General features: G+C 40.9%; 1 protein-coding gene across 1 annotated transcript; it reads right to left on the reverse strand.

Moving 5' to 3' along the window:
* Positions 1-156: 156 nt before the first annotated feature.
* Positions 157-6,759, reverse strand: LOC108669544 (ubiquitin recognition factor in ER-associated degradation protein 1). Its single transcript, XM_018156914.2, has 7 exons — positions 6,628-6,759; positions 3,547-3,667; positions 3,161-3,315; positions 2,379-2,527; positions 1,735-1,933; positions 1,214-1,360; positions 157-807 (listed from the first exon to the last, which is right to left on the reverse strand). The coding sequence occupies exons 1-7, from the start codon at positions 6,628-6,630 to the stop codon at positions 634-636; spliced, it is 948 nt and encodes a 315-aa protein (XP_018012403.1). The 5' UTR covers positions 6,631-6,759; the 3' UTR covers positions 157-633.
* Between the last annotated feature and the right edge of the window lie 9,617 nt (positions 6,760-16,376).

Here is a 16,376-nt window from a genome sequence, read left to right on the forward strand (position 1 = left end):
TTTTGCAATAACTGAATTACTCTCACCCTTTTCATGAAGGGTTACAATTGCATCAATCTATCTACTGGCATAATAGTAAATTTAGACACCTTAGACTTCTGCAATATAAAATAGATTAATTAATAGATGATACTAAGCTTCATTATAAAAGAAAAGTCCCCTAGAAACCAATTTATTTCCTATAGCAAACATCCGTTGCCATAGATAATACGGACCCTGTAGAACCCTACCGTCAATACCATTGGACCCCACTCAGTAGTTACTGCATTTCACTCGCCGGTCGTTGATAGAAAACTTATGATGCTGCGCAGAACTACGATTTGGTTCGATTACCACATAATATATCCGTTTAGGTCGTGCTAGAAACTTATCATTCAATTTTATTCAATTTTACTGATGTGGCGACATGCCACATCAGGCCTACACTCCAGCGCCGAGATCACTATGTTATAATGGATAGTTTCTCTTAATGCCAGGGACGTAAGTGCGGTAGTGACATTGACGGTGGTGCAACTTGGGTGTTCTACCGTTTTCAGACTCACTTGATCACGTATGCTATTCAGCTCAAACCCAACACTCGGCACGTTCGTATCCTGGTTGCAACACGGTAATAACAACCTTTAACGTTATTATTTATTTACTCTTAGCCTGCCTTAAACTGGTTCCTTCGCCCTGGAAGGCATCGAATCCGCTGCCGTCTGTGTCCGTCTTGTCGCTCGGTGTTGACGATCGCGGGGGAGGGCGTCTCCAGAATTTGATTGTCCCCGCCTCGTAATTATAGTCTGGCACCCCGCGCTTCAGCTCCACCTGCGTACACGGTTAACTTCAATATAAAATATAAGCAATAGACAACCAACATTTTCCATCAGCAATTACATATTAACGATAGTTTAATACGCCAGAAGAGCCGTGGTGCAGTTAATTATTGTAGAGGGTCGCCGAATGGTTAAGATCAGTAACATTAGAGCCGCGAGTAAGAGGTTCTTAACTCGCGACTAGTGATTATTCTGGTCTACATCAGCAAGATGGCCGAGCGGTTAAGAATCGGCGACAAGTCAACATGGTCTAATCAGTGCTGACACCACCATACTACACAATAGCACATTATACATCATTATTTAGCCAACCTAAAATAATATTACCCAGATTTATCGGTCATTTATGACCGATATCTATCTATGGACGCGGGAATTGAAGTGATAAACATGCTCACGTTTTGGATGAGCTCCTTGAGAGGCGTCTGGAGGTTCTTCTTCTTGCCGTCCAGCCTGCAGCCGGAGCCCTGGAAGGCCAGGTAGCCCTCACTGCCTGCAGCGGCCACCGCTGCCGCGGTCAGAACCTCCTGCTCTTCCTCTTCCGACTGAAGCATGAAGAAGTCTATATTAATAACGTCACTCGTACTACAACTCACAGCACTGATCCAAATGGCAATTCAGCACTGATCCAAATGGCAACTCACCGCACTGATCCAAATGGCAACTCACAGCACTCTGATCCAAATGGCAACTCACAGCACTGATCCAAATGGCAACTCAGCACTGATCCAAATGGCAACTCACAGCACTCTGATGCAAATGGCAACTCACAGCACTCTGATGCAAATGGCAACTCACAGCACTCTGATCCAAATGGCAACTCACAGCACTGATCCATATGACAACTCACAGCACTGATCCATATGACAACTCACAGCACTGATCCATATAACTCACAGCACTGATCCATATAACTCACAGCACTGATGGCGCCGGAGCTGGCAGCATTAGGGCGCTGTGGCTCCTGGTAGCCGACAGGGGCGGCGAACTCTACGTTCATGTCGCACTCGATGATGCTGACAGCGTTGCCGGGCCGCACCTCCAGCACGCGCATTTCATAGATGCGGTCGTTGTAGTTTATGGCGATCACGTCGTCCGTGGTGAGACATGCGAAGTTCCTGATGCGAAATACATGCCAACAATATTGATGCGAGTTGAATATCGATATAAAATTATATTGATGTGAATAATTGTTTACATAAATTACCATTAATGTGGATGGACATTGGTGTGAATTCACATTGATTTAATATACATATTAAAGTGAACTAAAATAGATGCACTTTCAATACTACCGTAATGTGGAATAATACTGATGTAAATTTATATATATATATATATATATATGTATATACGTTGATTTAACATTTTACACATTGCTTCATGAGAAATTTGATGAAGATTGCCTTAAAATGCTTGTAATATAAATACAAATAAATTAATGGTGATCTAATTTCAATTAATACAAATTCTATCAATTTTACAGAAATGAAATTTTAAATAGTCATTTAAGAAAAAGGTTGCAGAAGAAAAACCAGTTGAGATTGAAGCAGGACCACTCACCTGAGAGCATTTTCAAGTACAGCCTTAGGATTAGTGATGTCAAGGAACTCAACATTCTGAGGTTCAAACTTGGAGAAAGTAGCAACTGGCACAGACACAGACTGAACCTGCACATTATCTCCCTCATCCAGAAGCAGGTTCCGCATCATCTGCTCAATGCATGATGCTAATTAGATTATTTTTGTTTCAATTTGATCAATTATTAGATAGACTGAATCAAACATCAAGTTTGATAAAATAAAGCAATGAGTTATTATTATCAAATTATTGTGTCACAATAATTTGTAGCCAATATCATATAAAACACAACTGTATACTAGTACTATGTTAGATTATAAAACTGATCGTGAAGCATGTCTTTGAAACATTTCCATTACAATGTGGTATATGTGAATTGTGAATATGTATTGTGAACACGGACTATTCCATCTCAAGGATAAATAAGTAGGGAAGAATTGATTTAGCAGGAATAATTTAAACAAAAGTATTAAATTTTTTTGAGTTTTAGTAATTGGAGTTTAAGGAGATATAGAATTTATGTTTGATCTAAAAATGTTTGATTGAAACTAGTAAATGTAAAGGAATTACACGATTGGTCACTTTGGTGTGTAGAGACTTCCTCTCAGATGGTACTAATTAGTTCTTTCTTCTGCAGGAATGTCTCCACACGAATCCAATATCAATACATAATCTTTGAACTTCACTAACTTCCCGTTGTCAAATCCAGAGAAATGTTTGCTACATATGAGGTTAAAAATATTTAGTACTCATGACCAACTCACCCAATATGGAATGTATATTTTTCCTTCATCAGCCACAAACTCGAGGACGCCACAGTGCGTTACTCTCTTGCTGCGGTGGTTAGTCAGTTTGAAGAGCATAGGGTACTCAACATTGAGCCGTGTTAGCTGCTCTAATGCTGATGGTGGCATAATGACTGCCCAGTAAATAGGTAGCAGTAAATTAAAAAATAGATGCAAGAGAATAGCATGAGAATATGGATACTGAACTGTTGCATTCAATTGAAAAATGATTCAGTGGAAAGAAACTTTGAAAATAAATTCAGGCATTTGTGAACAGAAATCTTCTTCTAATTGTAAGGGTTTAATTGATCAATTTGAGATTTGTATATTTAACAATAATAATATCAAATAAAATATGGACTCACTTTTGCCACCGTCTTCAACAGCCTGCTTGTCACTACTGGGGAACATGGACACGGAGTAACATCGGTAATTGGTGTCAAATGGTCGGGGGTTCAGCCCCTCACCAAAGAGATTCAAGGAAAACTGTTGATAAAAAGTTTCATACAGAATTCATGAAATTAGACAACAAATAAGAATAAAATTTGAGATGAAAAATGCAGGCTTGGATATAGCAAGTGCAGAAATGTCTCCAACAGAATTTTTACATCAATACTAATATATGAATTTTTATTAGTATATTATTAGTAATTTTATATTTTATACAAGCTATTAATTTAATGGCCTTTTCATGTACATCAGAGTGAATGATACAAAATTATATTAAGCATGTGACTCATGCAAGAACAAGAAAAAAAAAACATAGAATTTTGAATAGAAATTTTATGCATGGAAGGTTAATTTATCATTTAATGATTAGCACAATGCTAATACTGTGAAAATATTGACATTTTTGGTTCTACAACTACTGTCAATGACACACAAGTCATCTTGTACCATCAAACGGGGTAAAAGGGATAGGTGGGGTAATAAGGGACAGTCATTTTGTAGAAATGTTGTAGCAGTTAAACTAAACAAAATATTGCAAAACTAAAAATAGTGGTGAAAAGTTCAAAATTTTTACTATCTATGCAGCATAAAGCAAGTTGAGAAATCATACATTTATTACCTCTAAAAAATCCCTGAAAAAAGTGTGAAAAGTGAGATTTTGGGAAAGTACCTCTGCTAAGGTCTGTAGCAGAAAAAAATATTTGTCCTATTGAAAAATTTTACTTACATAAAAGTTGCACACTAGTGTTGGCTTAAAAACATGATTGACAGAATTTGCACATCTCACTCAAAGAAAAAATGGTGGCCATTTCCGCAAGACGGGGTAATAAGGGACACCCCCCCAGGGTAATAAGGGATACCATTAAAATTACATTTGCAGTAGAACCTTGGTTAGCAAAGGCTCCAGTTAATGAAAAAATCAATTAACATCAAAGAATTTTTATTACATTTACCTCGCTCAGTGAAAAAAAATGTCACTTTATAAAAAATTACTGCATCAGTCATCACAAAATTGTGCATAGAATGTCACAGATAGAATTGAGCACTGGGCAACAAAGAATGAAAAGTAATTAACCTAAAGTATGATTTATTTCTCCGGAAAATATGTTGGTTGTCACTAAAATATTCCTTCCTGTTTCAGGTGTTTTTTACAATCTTTTTTGTTATAGTGAACCATGGTGCAGAGGGTGGATGCAGCGTCGCCAATATATGGGTTTTTAAGCCCTAAGCGTCGCCGGGTAATTTTAAGATGCATTGCCAGGTAATTTTTAATGAAAAGCCATTTACGCTGAGTAATGAAAAACTATTTACAAGCCACGAACTTATTTACAAGGTTGCATGCACGTGTTACCCCAAATAACTAATTTTACCTAAAAACAGTCTGATTGTACAGCAAGAGTCAACTGAACATGTGATAATGCAGTCTGACCACTCTAATGTGACCGCAACTACGTAATCGTGAACTTGTTGTTTACATTTTTTTGGTGGGAACTCATCGCAACTGATTTCCAGACAAGCTTCACTGCATTTTGATCAATCCAACATACCGGAAACCTTACTTTTTTAAAATAGTTGGCCAAAGACTTCATTTTGATCAATCCAACATACCGGAAACCTTACTTTTTTTAAAATAGTTGGCCAAAGACTGACAAATATATTAAATGATAGAATTTCAATCTAAATGTGTCGGCAAGATCTTCTGAAGCCTGAAGGCATAAATTTTGCTACTGAAGCGAGTGAAGCGTCGCCAAATATCTTGCAATATTCATCCACTCTCTGCACAGTGGATAGTGAAATCACTCGACTTGATTAAAATTGTGCGAAATTACAAACCATTCTGTAAGCTTACAGATACAGAAGAAATGCTACATGGCTGCTGATATAAAGCTTGCAGTGGACAAGGTCATTGTCAATGCTCAATCGCATGTCCATTGATAAAGTAATATCACATTAATAACACAGTAATGTATGGATAAGGTAATATTATATCAATGAAGAAAAACCAGGTAAAAATCACAGAAAATTTAATTTATTCAACATTTACATCATCTACAAAGGAAGAGGAGGACTTCAGAGTACTGTTAGTAATATATTAGTACACTCTGCATGCTTCAAATGTTCAAAATTGAGTTTTATTTCAAGTGTCCCTTTTTACCCCATTTCCAGATTAATTCAGGAGCCTTTTATATTGCGTCTAGCACCTTACAAATAGCATATGGAATTTTTTTGGAGATGCCATACGATAGCCCTTGCAAAGACATTTAAAATGAGCCCAAACTTGTTTATGAAATATTTCATGGTAAGAAGTTTTTAATAAAAAATGCTCAAAACCGTCCCTTTTTACCCTGTTTGACGGTGCAGTCTTAGCAGTTACTGTACTCAACTCACAAGTCATCAATAAGACTATGCAATACTAGTTAGAAAATAAACTTATGTTGCAGGGTTCAATTTATACATAAGAACTTAAAAGTTGTTACGATTGTACTAGAAAAGATTAATTCTGTTTAGCTTACGAAAAAAAAAGATCATTTCTACCATGACATGATAATCTATGGAAGATTGGCAACAGAAGCAGAAGCCACCTGTGAAATGGACAAAAACGCCTGCGAATCTGGCCAATTTTGCCCATTCCATTGGCCTTTCCCAATTTATTTTGTAAAAAGTGAGAAAAATAACTTCTTTTCACGAGCAATTTTACAAAATTTTTCGTGAAACTATAATTTTTACCCCTGATTTTAGTTTAGGCAGCTTCTGCCCAATATTCCAAATTGGCTAAATGCTATGGCAAATTGAGTGGCATTGACAGTAGACTGTCAATAGTCATATTAGTAGGTAGCTGCATAAGAGATGCAATAAACAAAATAAGGCCACTGACAGCCCAACAGTATTGAGAAATTTCCATAAATAATGTCAAGAGGTGAAAAAGGACTCATTAGGTATATCATCATTTACATTTAAAGCATAGAAGCAACAATAAGATGCAGCTCAAGACTTACCATGTTTATGTTTCAGTTGTTTATAAGGTATTGCTGGACAAAAAAAAAATGTATTTATAATACTGTAATCGATTTTTGCTGAAGAATTGATTAGATAGGTAAATATGTTAAATCTGCAAGAGAAAATCACCTATATAATAGGTAAATTTAAATAATTTTACAAAATAAATGGTTACCATATTATTGACAATCACACACACATGACAATTACACATTCTTTATTATTGTCTTGTATTGAAAATATCTTTTAGAGCTGCAACCAGTCTACCAGAGCATTCCAAAATCCAACCAATTTTGGCACTGCAAGATTCTTCGCTTGCTAGATAAATATCTCCTGTATAGTCCCATCTAATAATTTCAAATTATTAACTAAAATGCATCACTGTGCATGGTTCAGGGGTAAAGGTTCAGGTTGTTCAGAACTTCAGCAGTTCAGCCTAATGCCCATGAGCTAATTAATCCATTACAGACTTACAGTGATTCCACTAAGCACTGTGACTGACACAGTGACATTCACTGACTGAGTCAGACTGAACCCTGATGCCGGCATCACTGATGGTGAATCAGTTAGGTAGCTACTAGACACTAGTTATGACACCTAGTCAACGCAACTAAAATTTGTGGTGGTTGACATGTTCAGAGGCAACTAGCTGCAGCTGGTGCGTTGCAGGCGCCAGGCAGAGCAACTCGAGTTATTTTGAAGCAGTCTAGTGTGCCCAGTCGTCATATATATGTATTCATACATACAGACTACACTCTACAGAGCATATCGTTGCTCTCTCTTGCTCACTGTAGTGCGCACAGCTTTAGAGCTCTGGCTTGTCTCCACTGTGCACACCTTCTCTGAAGTTCTCTCTTCTTCTTTGGTTGCTGCTTAAGGGAGCTTTGGAGACAGGTCCATGTAGCCCCAAGACTGTACGAGTTGCAGGTATCTCAGAGCTGGCAGAGAAAATAAACAGCATGGCAGAGACACACAAATGGTGTCTCATAATATACAATCAAGCAAAGAGTCAAGTTTAAGTTCATGACATCATAAACTAGAGGTTGCTTTTACAATGGTGCAAGGGGAGAGAACATTAAATCAAAAAGGTGTTAGTTCCATAGAGAGTGCGTAAGAGTACTTCTTTAAGGTGAGCTGCTAGGTGTTTAGTACCTGGATACTACATGGTACACAGGTGATTACAATGACTTTAGTTTGTTAGTTGAGTGAAGGAAGGTAGAGAAAACCTCTACTATTGCACTTTGAGTCTCTATAGGGAAGGGACCTCCTCCAAGTAAGTTCTTAACAGTAAGATCTACATTGATTGCAGTAAGTGAGAGGGCAAGGCGGTTCCAGGCTAGTCTATGGAGCGGGCAGTAAATGAGCATATGCTCTATTGTTTCAGTATCAGCCCCACATGAGCAATGAGGACTGTCTAATAAGTGGAAGCGTGCAAGGTGTGCATTAACACCTGCATGTCCTAGACGTAATCTAGCAAGGGCTGTTTCTATGATCCTATCCCTGTTTGCTGCCCATGGCCACAGTCCTACCTCACTTCTCACCCTGGTGAGGAAAAGGCCCTTCCCAGTAGCTTGCACATTTCTGAGCCAGACCTGCTGCCAATAGTCCAGAACAGTATGGTGGAGAGATCTTACCATTTCTTCCATGTAGACTAGAGTAAGTGTATGATATCGGAGCTGGTGGGCTTCACTTGCTGCATGATCAGCAGCCTCGTTGCCAGCTATCCCACAATGACCAGGCACAAACTGGAGCTTTATGCTGTGTGAGAGTTGAGAGAATTTAATTTTTCCTGTGTTTTAAACACAAGAGGGGCAAAATTTTGTGGTTTCCTACTCGCGATCAATTGTAGAGAACTCAGGAAATCTGTAAAAACAACAAAATTCCCACTGTCTCTCAGGTTATTTATAGCCCAGTGCAGTGCCTCATGAATAGCAAATACCGTAGCTCAGATTCAAGCACCTGGACCTCAGGACGGAGCTTCCAGCTAAGGACCACCCCTCTGGCTGGAATCACAACAGCAGCCAAAGTTGAGGCCACAGGGTCCTGCACATGGGAGCCATCAGTGTATGCTAAAGTGAAGTCTACATATTTTGTCTGTAGGAGATCATTGTAAATTTGAATGGCGTTATTGGAGGAGGGAGGTTACTGGGGAAAGTTAAAAGTTTGTGAGGACACAGTCTTTGGTGTAGAACCAGGGTGGAAGGGGGGAGATAAGTGAATGCCTTCGTGGGAGAGGTACAGGGAGGTTCAGTTTTGTGAAAGTATTCCTAGCATTTTAAGTGAGAAAGGGAAGGGAGGCAGAATTGAGCGTGAGCATGGAGAGGGCTGAATGTTGTAGGCTGGTTGGAAGAGGTCTCTTATTATTGAGGGTACAGGGAGTTGAATAAGGCGAGCAAAGTGTTTGCACAGTATCTCCAGCCGATGTATGGATAGGGGGGGAACATGGGCTTAAACTTCCAAGGAGGGAGTTAGGGTTGTTTTACAGCAGCCTATAGCCAGGCAAAGGCAAGCATTTTGGATTACGCTCAATTTTGACAGGAGAGTAGGTGATGCACAGGCATAGAGAGGAGCAGCATAATCTAAGCGGCTGAGAACAAGAGTTTTGTACAGTTTGATTAGTAAAGTGCGGTCAGCACCCCAATTCCTGTGTGAGATGGATCGGAGTAGATTAATGATAGGAAGACATGAAGTTGTTAGGGATTCAACATGTGCACCCCATCGCAGTCTGGGAGCATCCAAGACACAACCAAGGTATTTATACTTATGAACTATCTCAATTGGTTGGCCATCAATACTTAAAGGCAGAGGAATAACATGTTTATTTGTGAAGAACATGCATTTAGTTTTGAGAGGATTTAGTTTTAAGCCCCATTGTTGGGACCAGTTATAGAAAGATGCAAGTTGTGTTTGGAGTCGAGCTGTAGCTTGGGCAATGTCAGTATCAGAAGAGTAGAAGGCTACATCGTCTGCATACTCAGCACAGTGTACACCTGGGACTGAAGGAATGTCCGTCATTACTACATTGAAGAGTAATGGAGAAAGGATGGCTCCCTGCGGAACACCACTCTTAATCCTGTGCAGCGAGGAATATTCTCCTTCAAAGAATACTTTAAAAGATCTGTCAGACAGAGTTTCTCAGCCAGCACAGGATCCTGCCCTGTACCCCACACCTGCTCAGCTTATATAAGAGGCCATTATGCCAGACTGTGTCAAATGCGTTACTGAAATCACAAAAGACAACAGCAAGCACGGATTTGGTCCTGAGGCTATCTCGGATGGCTGTGTCTAATCGGGTCACCTGGTCAATTGAAGCTAAGCGAGGTCTGAATCCCCCCTGGCTAGTTCTAAAAGCATTACTCTGTTCTAGAAAAAAGTGCAGACGTTGATTTACCAGTTGTTCCATTAGTTTGGCAACACAGGACAGCAAGGAAATTGGGCGGTATGAGTTAGTGGAGGTAAGGGCCTTGTTGGGTTTGGGAAATGGTATTATTAATGCTGTCTTCCACTCCCATGGAACTGTTCCAGAGGCAAAGCTCTCATTGAAAAGTCTCATTAGCCACATCTTATAGTCAGGAGGAAGGTTAGAAAGATGTTTGTTATGTACATTGTCTTGGCCAGGAGATGTGTTCTTGAGTGAAGTCAGGCAGGTTTCTAGTTCATACAGTGTGAAAGGGGCATTGAGGGGAGAAAAAAGGTCAACACTTAAAGCCAATGCCAGAGGGAGTAGAATATGATTAGGATAAGGAGATGGAGTTGGAGAGGACCTGTTCATAGTGGTCAGCCAAGGCAGCCACCTTGGAAGCAGGATCTGAGAGAATTGAGTTGAGCATTAGGAAAGGTTGCGACTTGCATGTAAATGGAGTTTGCAGTTTCCTCATCTGGCCCCACAACTTGGCAATTGGGGTGTCAGAGGTTATGTTACTACAGAACTTCCTCCATGAGGCCTCCTTTGCTGCCCTGACTTCCCATTTGACTTGAGCCTGACAACAAGTTCTCCTGTGAAGGTTGGGATATGAGTAAAGCTTTTGCTGCTTTACTTGAGTGAACAGCATCAGCACATGCCTGGGACCACCAGACCTTGCTATATTTGGGCGTTACAGCTTCTTTGCTCTGAGGGAAGGCCTTGTTGCTAGCAGATATTATATTTTCTACAAAGTTCCTAGCGCTCTCTGCAAGATTCGAGGGAAGTTCATTATTAGCTGGAGGCAATGCGGAGTACCAAGCTGCCCAGGATCCTGCTTCAAACAGCCATGCAGGGCGGCGCCTGTGCTGGATGGAGGTAGGCTCAACTCCAATGGTGGTGAGGACAGAATAATGGTCACTGCCCATATCAGGTTCAGTGGAAATAAAAGCTACTGGCTGCAAATTGGTTGAAATTATGGTAAGGTCAATGGTGAAAAATGAGTTAAGGTAGGCATTGAAATATGTGGGCAAGTCTGGAGGAGTAAGGAGAGCCAGCATAGGATTTTGTAACAAGACATCCATCAAGTTCCTACCAGTGGTGTTGGGTGCCCTAGAGGGTTCCCACAAGGGGTGATGAGCATTAAAGTCTTCAACAATAATTGCTGAGGGCCCGAACTGTTGAAAATAGTGCTGCAATTCATTAAAGGTGACTGGTTGGTTTGGATTATATATGTTCATTACAGAGAGAGAACTGTTTTTCAGGAAAACCTTAATGCCCTGGACTTCCAGGGCACCAGCAGGAAAAGGTTGGAGAGGAATTTCAAGGAATGAGATGTCACTACGGATTAGTATGGCTAAACCTCCACCCCTCAGTCCACAATCTCTATGCTTAAAGACTGTTGAGTAATTTATAAAATGAGGTTCAGTGTTTTGGTTAAGCCAGGTTTTGCTCAGACAGGCAACATGAGGTTTGGAAGAGTACAGGTGGAGTTTAAAGTTGCTAAGTTTGTTCCTTAGGCTATGGCAGTTCCATTGTTGGATTTTTATTTCTTTTTGGAGAGGCATTTGGGGTTGTCTTCTTGTGCTGCTGAGCCTTTGTGTATTCCTCCCTGGTTCCTGCCTCCAGATACATGTGACTTGGCATCGTGAAATGCAGGGGGGTCAGACTTTATTGAAGCATTTTCCTGGTGCACAAAATGGCCTCCTATGATAGGAGAAGGCTGCACATTGGCTGTACTGCTATCCAAGGATGATGTCAGATCTGCACACCTAAGGCCAGAGCCAATGCCACGCTGTGTAGCTGTTTGCTTGGTAACCTTACTGCCAATAGTTGTGGTTCGCGGGGGTTTATTGGAATGTTTTGAATTTCTTAGCAAGTACTGGCCACCAATGACAGGTGAGCGCTCCAATTCAGAATCCATCATTTCAATATCACTATCAGCAGGTTCAGCTCTGCAAGAGGGAGCAGTTTGAAATTCAGAGGTTGGTTCAATAACTTTTTCCACCCTTTCTAGAGGCATAGGCAGGTTTGAAGCATTGAATGTTTCTTTGGCAATCCTTGTCACTGCCTCAACAATATCTATATTGGCAGTGTTGCCACAAAAGCACAGAACTTTCCAGAGCAGTTCAATTAATTTAGTAACAGAAATTTCCCCACATAGAGCAAAAGGAGGCTCATTGCCACCCAGAGTTTGTGTGGCAACTGACTGCATAGAGCCTAGAGGTCCCTTGGCCTCTCACTTGCATGGTTTTGTTATGTACATTATCCTTATTAGGATAAGGAGAGTGATTTAATAATTCTGGCTGGCTCTGTGCACTTTTAGAGGGATGAGTCCTATTGACAACTTTCACAGCATCTCGGTAGGAAATTTTCTGGACTGTCCGAGTCTGCTCAACATGGGTCTGGACTCTGGAACTTCATTTGCAAGCATCCACCATAATTGGCTGTATGGGGACCTCCACAATTACAGCACTTAGGGGCTAAGCTACCACCAACACTGGGGCATTCCTTGACATTGTGGGGACCGCTACATCCAACACAGCGAGCAGCATTTTTGCAATAAGTTGCACTGTGGCCAAAACGTTGGCACTTGTAACATTGCCATGGTCTACTAACAAAGGCATTGACCTTGAATTGCTGATATCCCAAGTGTATGTATGGTGGCAGAGTATTTGTAGCAAAATTTACCTTGAACATTGCTGTTTTAGCCTTTTCTTTGCCTTTGTAGATCCTCTCTGCAGTGGCTTTTGGGTAGCCAGCAGAACTTAGCTCAGAGGTCAGCTCAGCATCTGTAATGTCTTCACCAAATGGACCAATCACTCCAACAGATTGAGTCTGGTTGAGTGGGAGCCTGCACTTAACATTCCAAGAACCAATCTTGTTCACAGACAAGAGCTCAGGAACACAGGTTACACTTTACAGTACTTTTCAGTATGATGATAAGTAGGTTACGGGCAGTATTTTTCCTAATCTGAAATATGCCTGCTTTACCAAAAGGAGATGTGGCAACTTCACTGGCAAGGGCTTTGCTTAGTGCCAAATCATTAGAAAAAAATTTTGAGATTGGGCGTTCATCAGGTATTGGTTCAACAAGCACTACAGGTCTATCAGCATGAAGCATCGTGGCCATTTTGAATTGTGTTTGTAAAATTGTAAGTGAAGTCGGATCAATAGTTTGTGCAGATGTTTTATTGGTATCCTGGTGGACCTGGCCAGCAATCCAGCATTAGTGGCTGAATCAGGTCTTGGAACTGGAACACCTTCCAGGTTCCAGCATATGTTCCCCATCTTCACATGAGAGGAAACCCTCAAAATTAGCCACAGGCTCTTTCCTTTGTCTCACAACAGCATTGGAGTTTGAAGCTGTTGTTTGTATCATATTATTAGCCGATACAGAGGGAGGGGGAGAGGGTGCTGGACTAGAAGACAGATTAGCCCTGTTAGGCTCAGTAGAACTAGAACAAACGGCTAATGTTGATTTCGGGTCTCCCAATTGATCAAAGTTTGACAAGTGCCCTGCTGGCGGTTGTTCTGAAGGTATGGGTTCTGAATAAATGCTGTCGTCATCAGATGAGCGGGAAGTCCAAGAAGTATCAACCTCTTTTTTCCGACGCTTGCCGGAATTTCAGACCATTTCAAAAGTAGATTTAATTTAGAGTCGAATTGCCTCGTCGAACAAATGCTCAATCCTCCCAGACACTGTTTATAGCTGCGATGCAAAAATCACACAGCCGAGAGCTTATGTTAATAGTAACCTCTCTTGTTGAAGTCTCAGCAAGCTCTCCTGAAGCTGACAGAAGTTCTGGATTTGGATTTGGGGCGTGGTGACTCTGAGAGAAAGAATTTCAGGGTCAAGCCTTTGCAACGGCCATCAGCCACGCATCACATTTTCATTTGTTAGTAAGAAGAAGGAAGGGAGACCAAGCCAGGTGGAAACAACATTAAAGAGAAGAGGCTAGAAGAGGTGTGAAAGTTTGTGTTAAGGTTGAGAAGTAATCAAGGGGAAGAGAAGTTCAAGGGGAAATTCATTGGTTTATTTTTGCTATGTGTCAATTATTGCACTGTGCATTTGATAATTATATTAGCCATGGGGCCTCGTATGCCCTGAGTGACTATTTGCGATATTATTATGGTTTGGTTATTTCAATTTTATTATTATTATTGCTTTTTTTCTTACACCCTCCCAGCCTCCACTCTAGCCAACCTCCTCTACCTCACCCTCCAAGCACTCTCCAAAAATCGCTTTCCACTCTCAATCATAGCAGCAGTTACCCCCGTTGACAGTCCCACAATCATTGCAATCCATTCATCTCCTGTTCGCTCATACATCACACCATTACCCTCATTCCTCTCATCCAGTATCACTCTCATCATTTCCAGTCTCTCCTGCTCATATGCATCACACTCCATCATCAGATGCTCCACAGTTTCCCTCTCACCTCTGTCACACATAAAGCAAATGTCTTCTCTTCTATCATTCCACCTGTATGTCCGTGCATTCACACCCAACGCATTTGCTCTCACACAGAACATTAAGTCTCCACCTCTACTTCCATCCTATATATATTCATACCTTGGCATTTCTTTCATCTTGTACAATCTCAGGCTGTCCTTTCTTTCCATTCCTTGCTTCCATACTCTTAGACCACACAATTTCACTCTCTTTTCTATTACTTTCTTCCATTCTTTGATTGCTCTTGTGACCTCCCTTGTGCAGCAAGGTAACCTGGCTTTCATTCCATGCCGCAGGTAAACATTCATTCATCCAAACAACATTGAATAGGTCAGTCAGTCTACCAATTGCACTCACACCTCCATACTTATACATCTCATATGGTATCTCATCCATTCCAGTTGCCTTATTATTCTTCAGTCGCTCCACCACCCGTTTCACTTCCACATTTGTAATTTCCCCGTCTATACCACTCAGATCTTTATATTCTAGAGATATGACATTTTCATCTGGCATAAATACCTCATTCACTCCACCTATGTCTTCCCAAAACTCTTTCACAGCTTCAGCCATTCTTGTTCTCTCAGTCACATACACTCCTCCTATGTTCAGCCCATCCACTCTCAGACCTTTTTCCCTATTGTCACCTCTTAGGAATGCATACCATTCCCGTCCACCTCTCTGTCCATTCAAAATAAATTCATTCATCCTATTTTGCTCATACTAGGTATGTGCACAAAGTACCCTCAAACGTAAACAATGCTGGCAAAATGGCGGACAGCCACTTTCCGCATCGGCGCGCGTAAGGTATTTAATTTTGAAAGTCCCGCCAAAATGTTAGCTTAATTTGATTGACTTTTGTTTGGAAACGGACTAAAAAAACTTGAACTATGACGACATTTTTTTTTTCGAGAAATGTCTATCAAGTACCTGCTTAGCTGGGATGTGCAAGAGGTAACATTTGGGCGGGAAATAAACATGGATATCGTATTTTGAAATTATTGAAAGATAATTTGAAATCAAGATTATAGTTTTTAGAACATGCTCTCAAAATTTCAGAGATTTGCAGCCATTCGGACAGTTTTTCTACCATGTCCTGTCGCGCTGTTTACGTTCAGTTCAGTCATGAGCCAGTGAGGTACGCTGGTCCTGAACTACTGCCGAGACTGAGACATGAGATGAGACAAGACATGAGACTGATGAGAGGGTACATGAGACAAGGCATGAGACAATATATGAGACGAGACATGAGACGAGATGTGAGATGAGACGCAAGACAAGACATGGGACGAGGAGATGAGACACGAGACGAGACATATGAGATTGGACATGATACAAGGCATGAGACAAGATGTGAGATGAGACACGAGACAAGACATGAGACAAGGCATGAGATGAGGAGACAAGCATGAGACGAGACGTGAGATTGGACATGAGACGAGGAGATGAGACACGAGATGAGACATGAGACAAGACGAGACATGCAATGAGACACAAGATGAAAGGAGACACGAGATGAGACAAGACAAGACACAAGACAAGACATGAGACGAGACACGACAAAAGGCACGAGACGAGATGAGATAAGACACGAGACGAGATGAGACGAGGGCACGAGGCACGAGACAAGATGAGACAAGGCACAAGACGAGATGAGACGAGGCACGATGTTGCCGGGTGGATGTCTCACGTTGCGGGTGAGGTAACCGTGTTACCTACTTTGAGTTTGATGTGGCAACAACCCTTCTATCTAGTTTGATAAAGGCGAATGAAAGACTGGTGTCTTAATCTCTTAAATTGAAGTAAAAATTCGGTGACAATGTAATGAGTGAATAAGTTTAACTGCATTCAGGAGTTATGATTAGGGCTAGGGGAAGGGAGCATGGACAGGG

The sequence above is a fragment of the Hyalella azteca genome, unplaced genomic scaffold (assembly GCF_000764305.2).
Source record: "Hyalella azteca isolate HAZT.00-mixed unplaced genomic scaffold, Hazt_2.0.2 contig12555, whole genome shotgun sequence".
NCBI classification, from domain to species: domain Eukaryota; kingdom Metazoa; phylum Arthropoda; class Malacostraca; order Amphipoda; family Hyalellidae; genus Hyalella; species Hyalella azteca.

Bases quoted from the DNA above. Each gene is read 5' to 3' on its own strand.
- LOC108669544 (XM_018156914.2), bottom strand. The intron at 3,316-3,546 runs GTGAGTCCATAT...TTTACTGGGCAG, and splicing joins TGTTGAAGACGGTGGCAAAA to TCATTATGCCACCATCAGCA. The intron at 808-1,213 runs GTGAGCATGTTT...CCGTGTACGCAG, and splicing joins TCAAGGAGCTCATCCAAAAC to GTGGAGCTGAAGCGCGGGGT.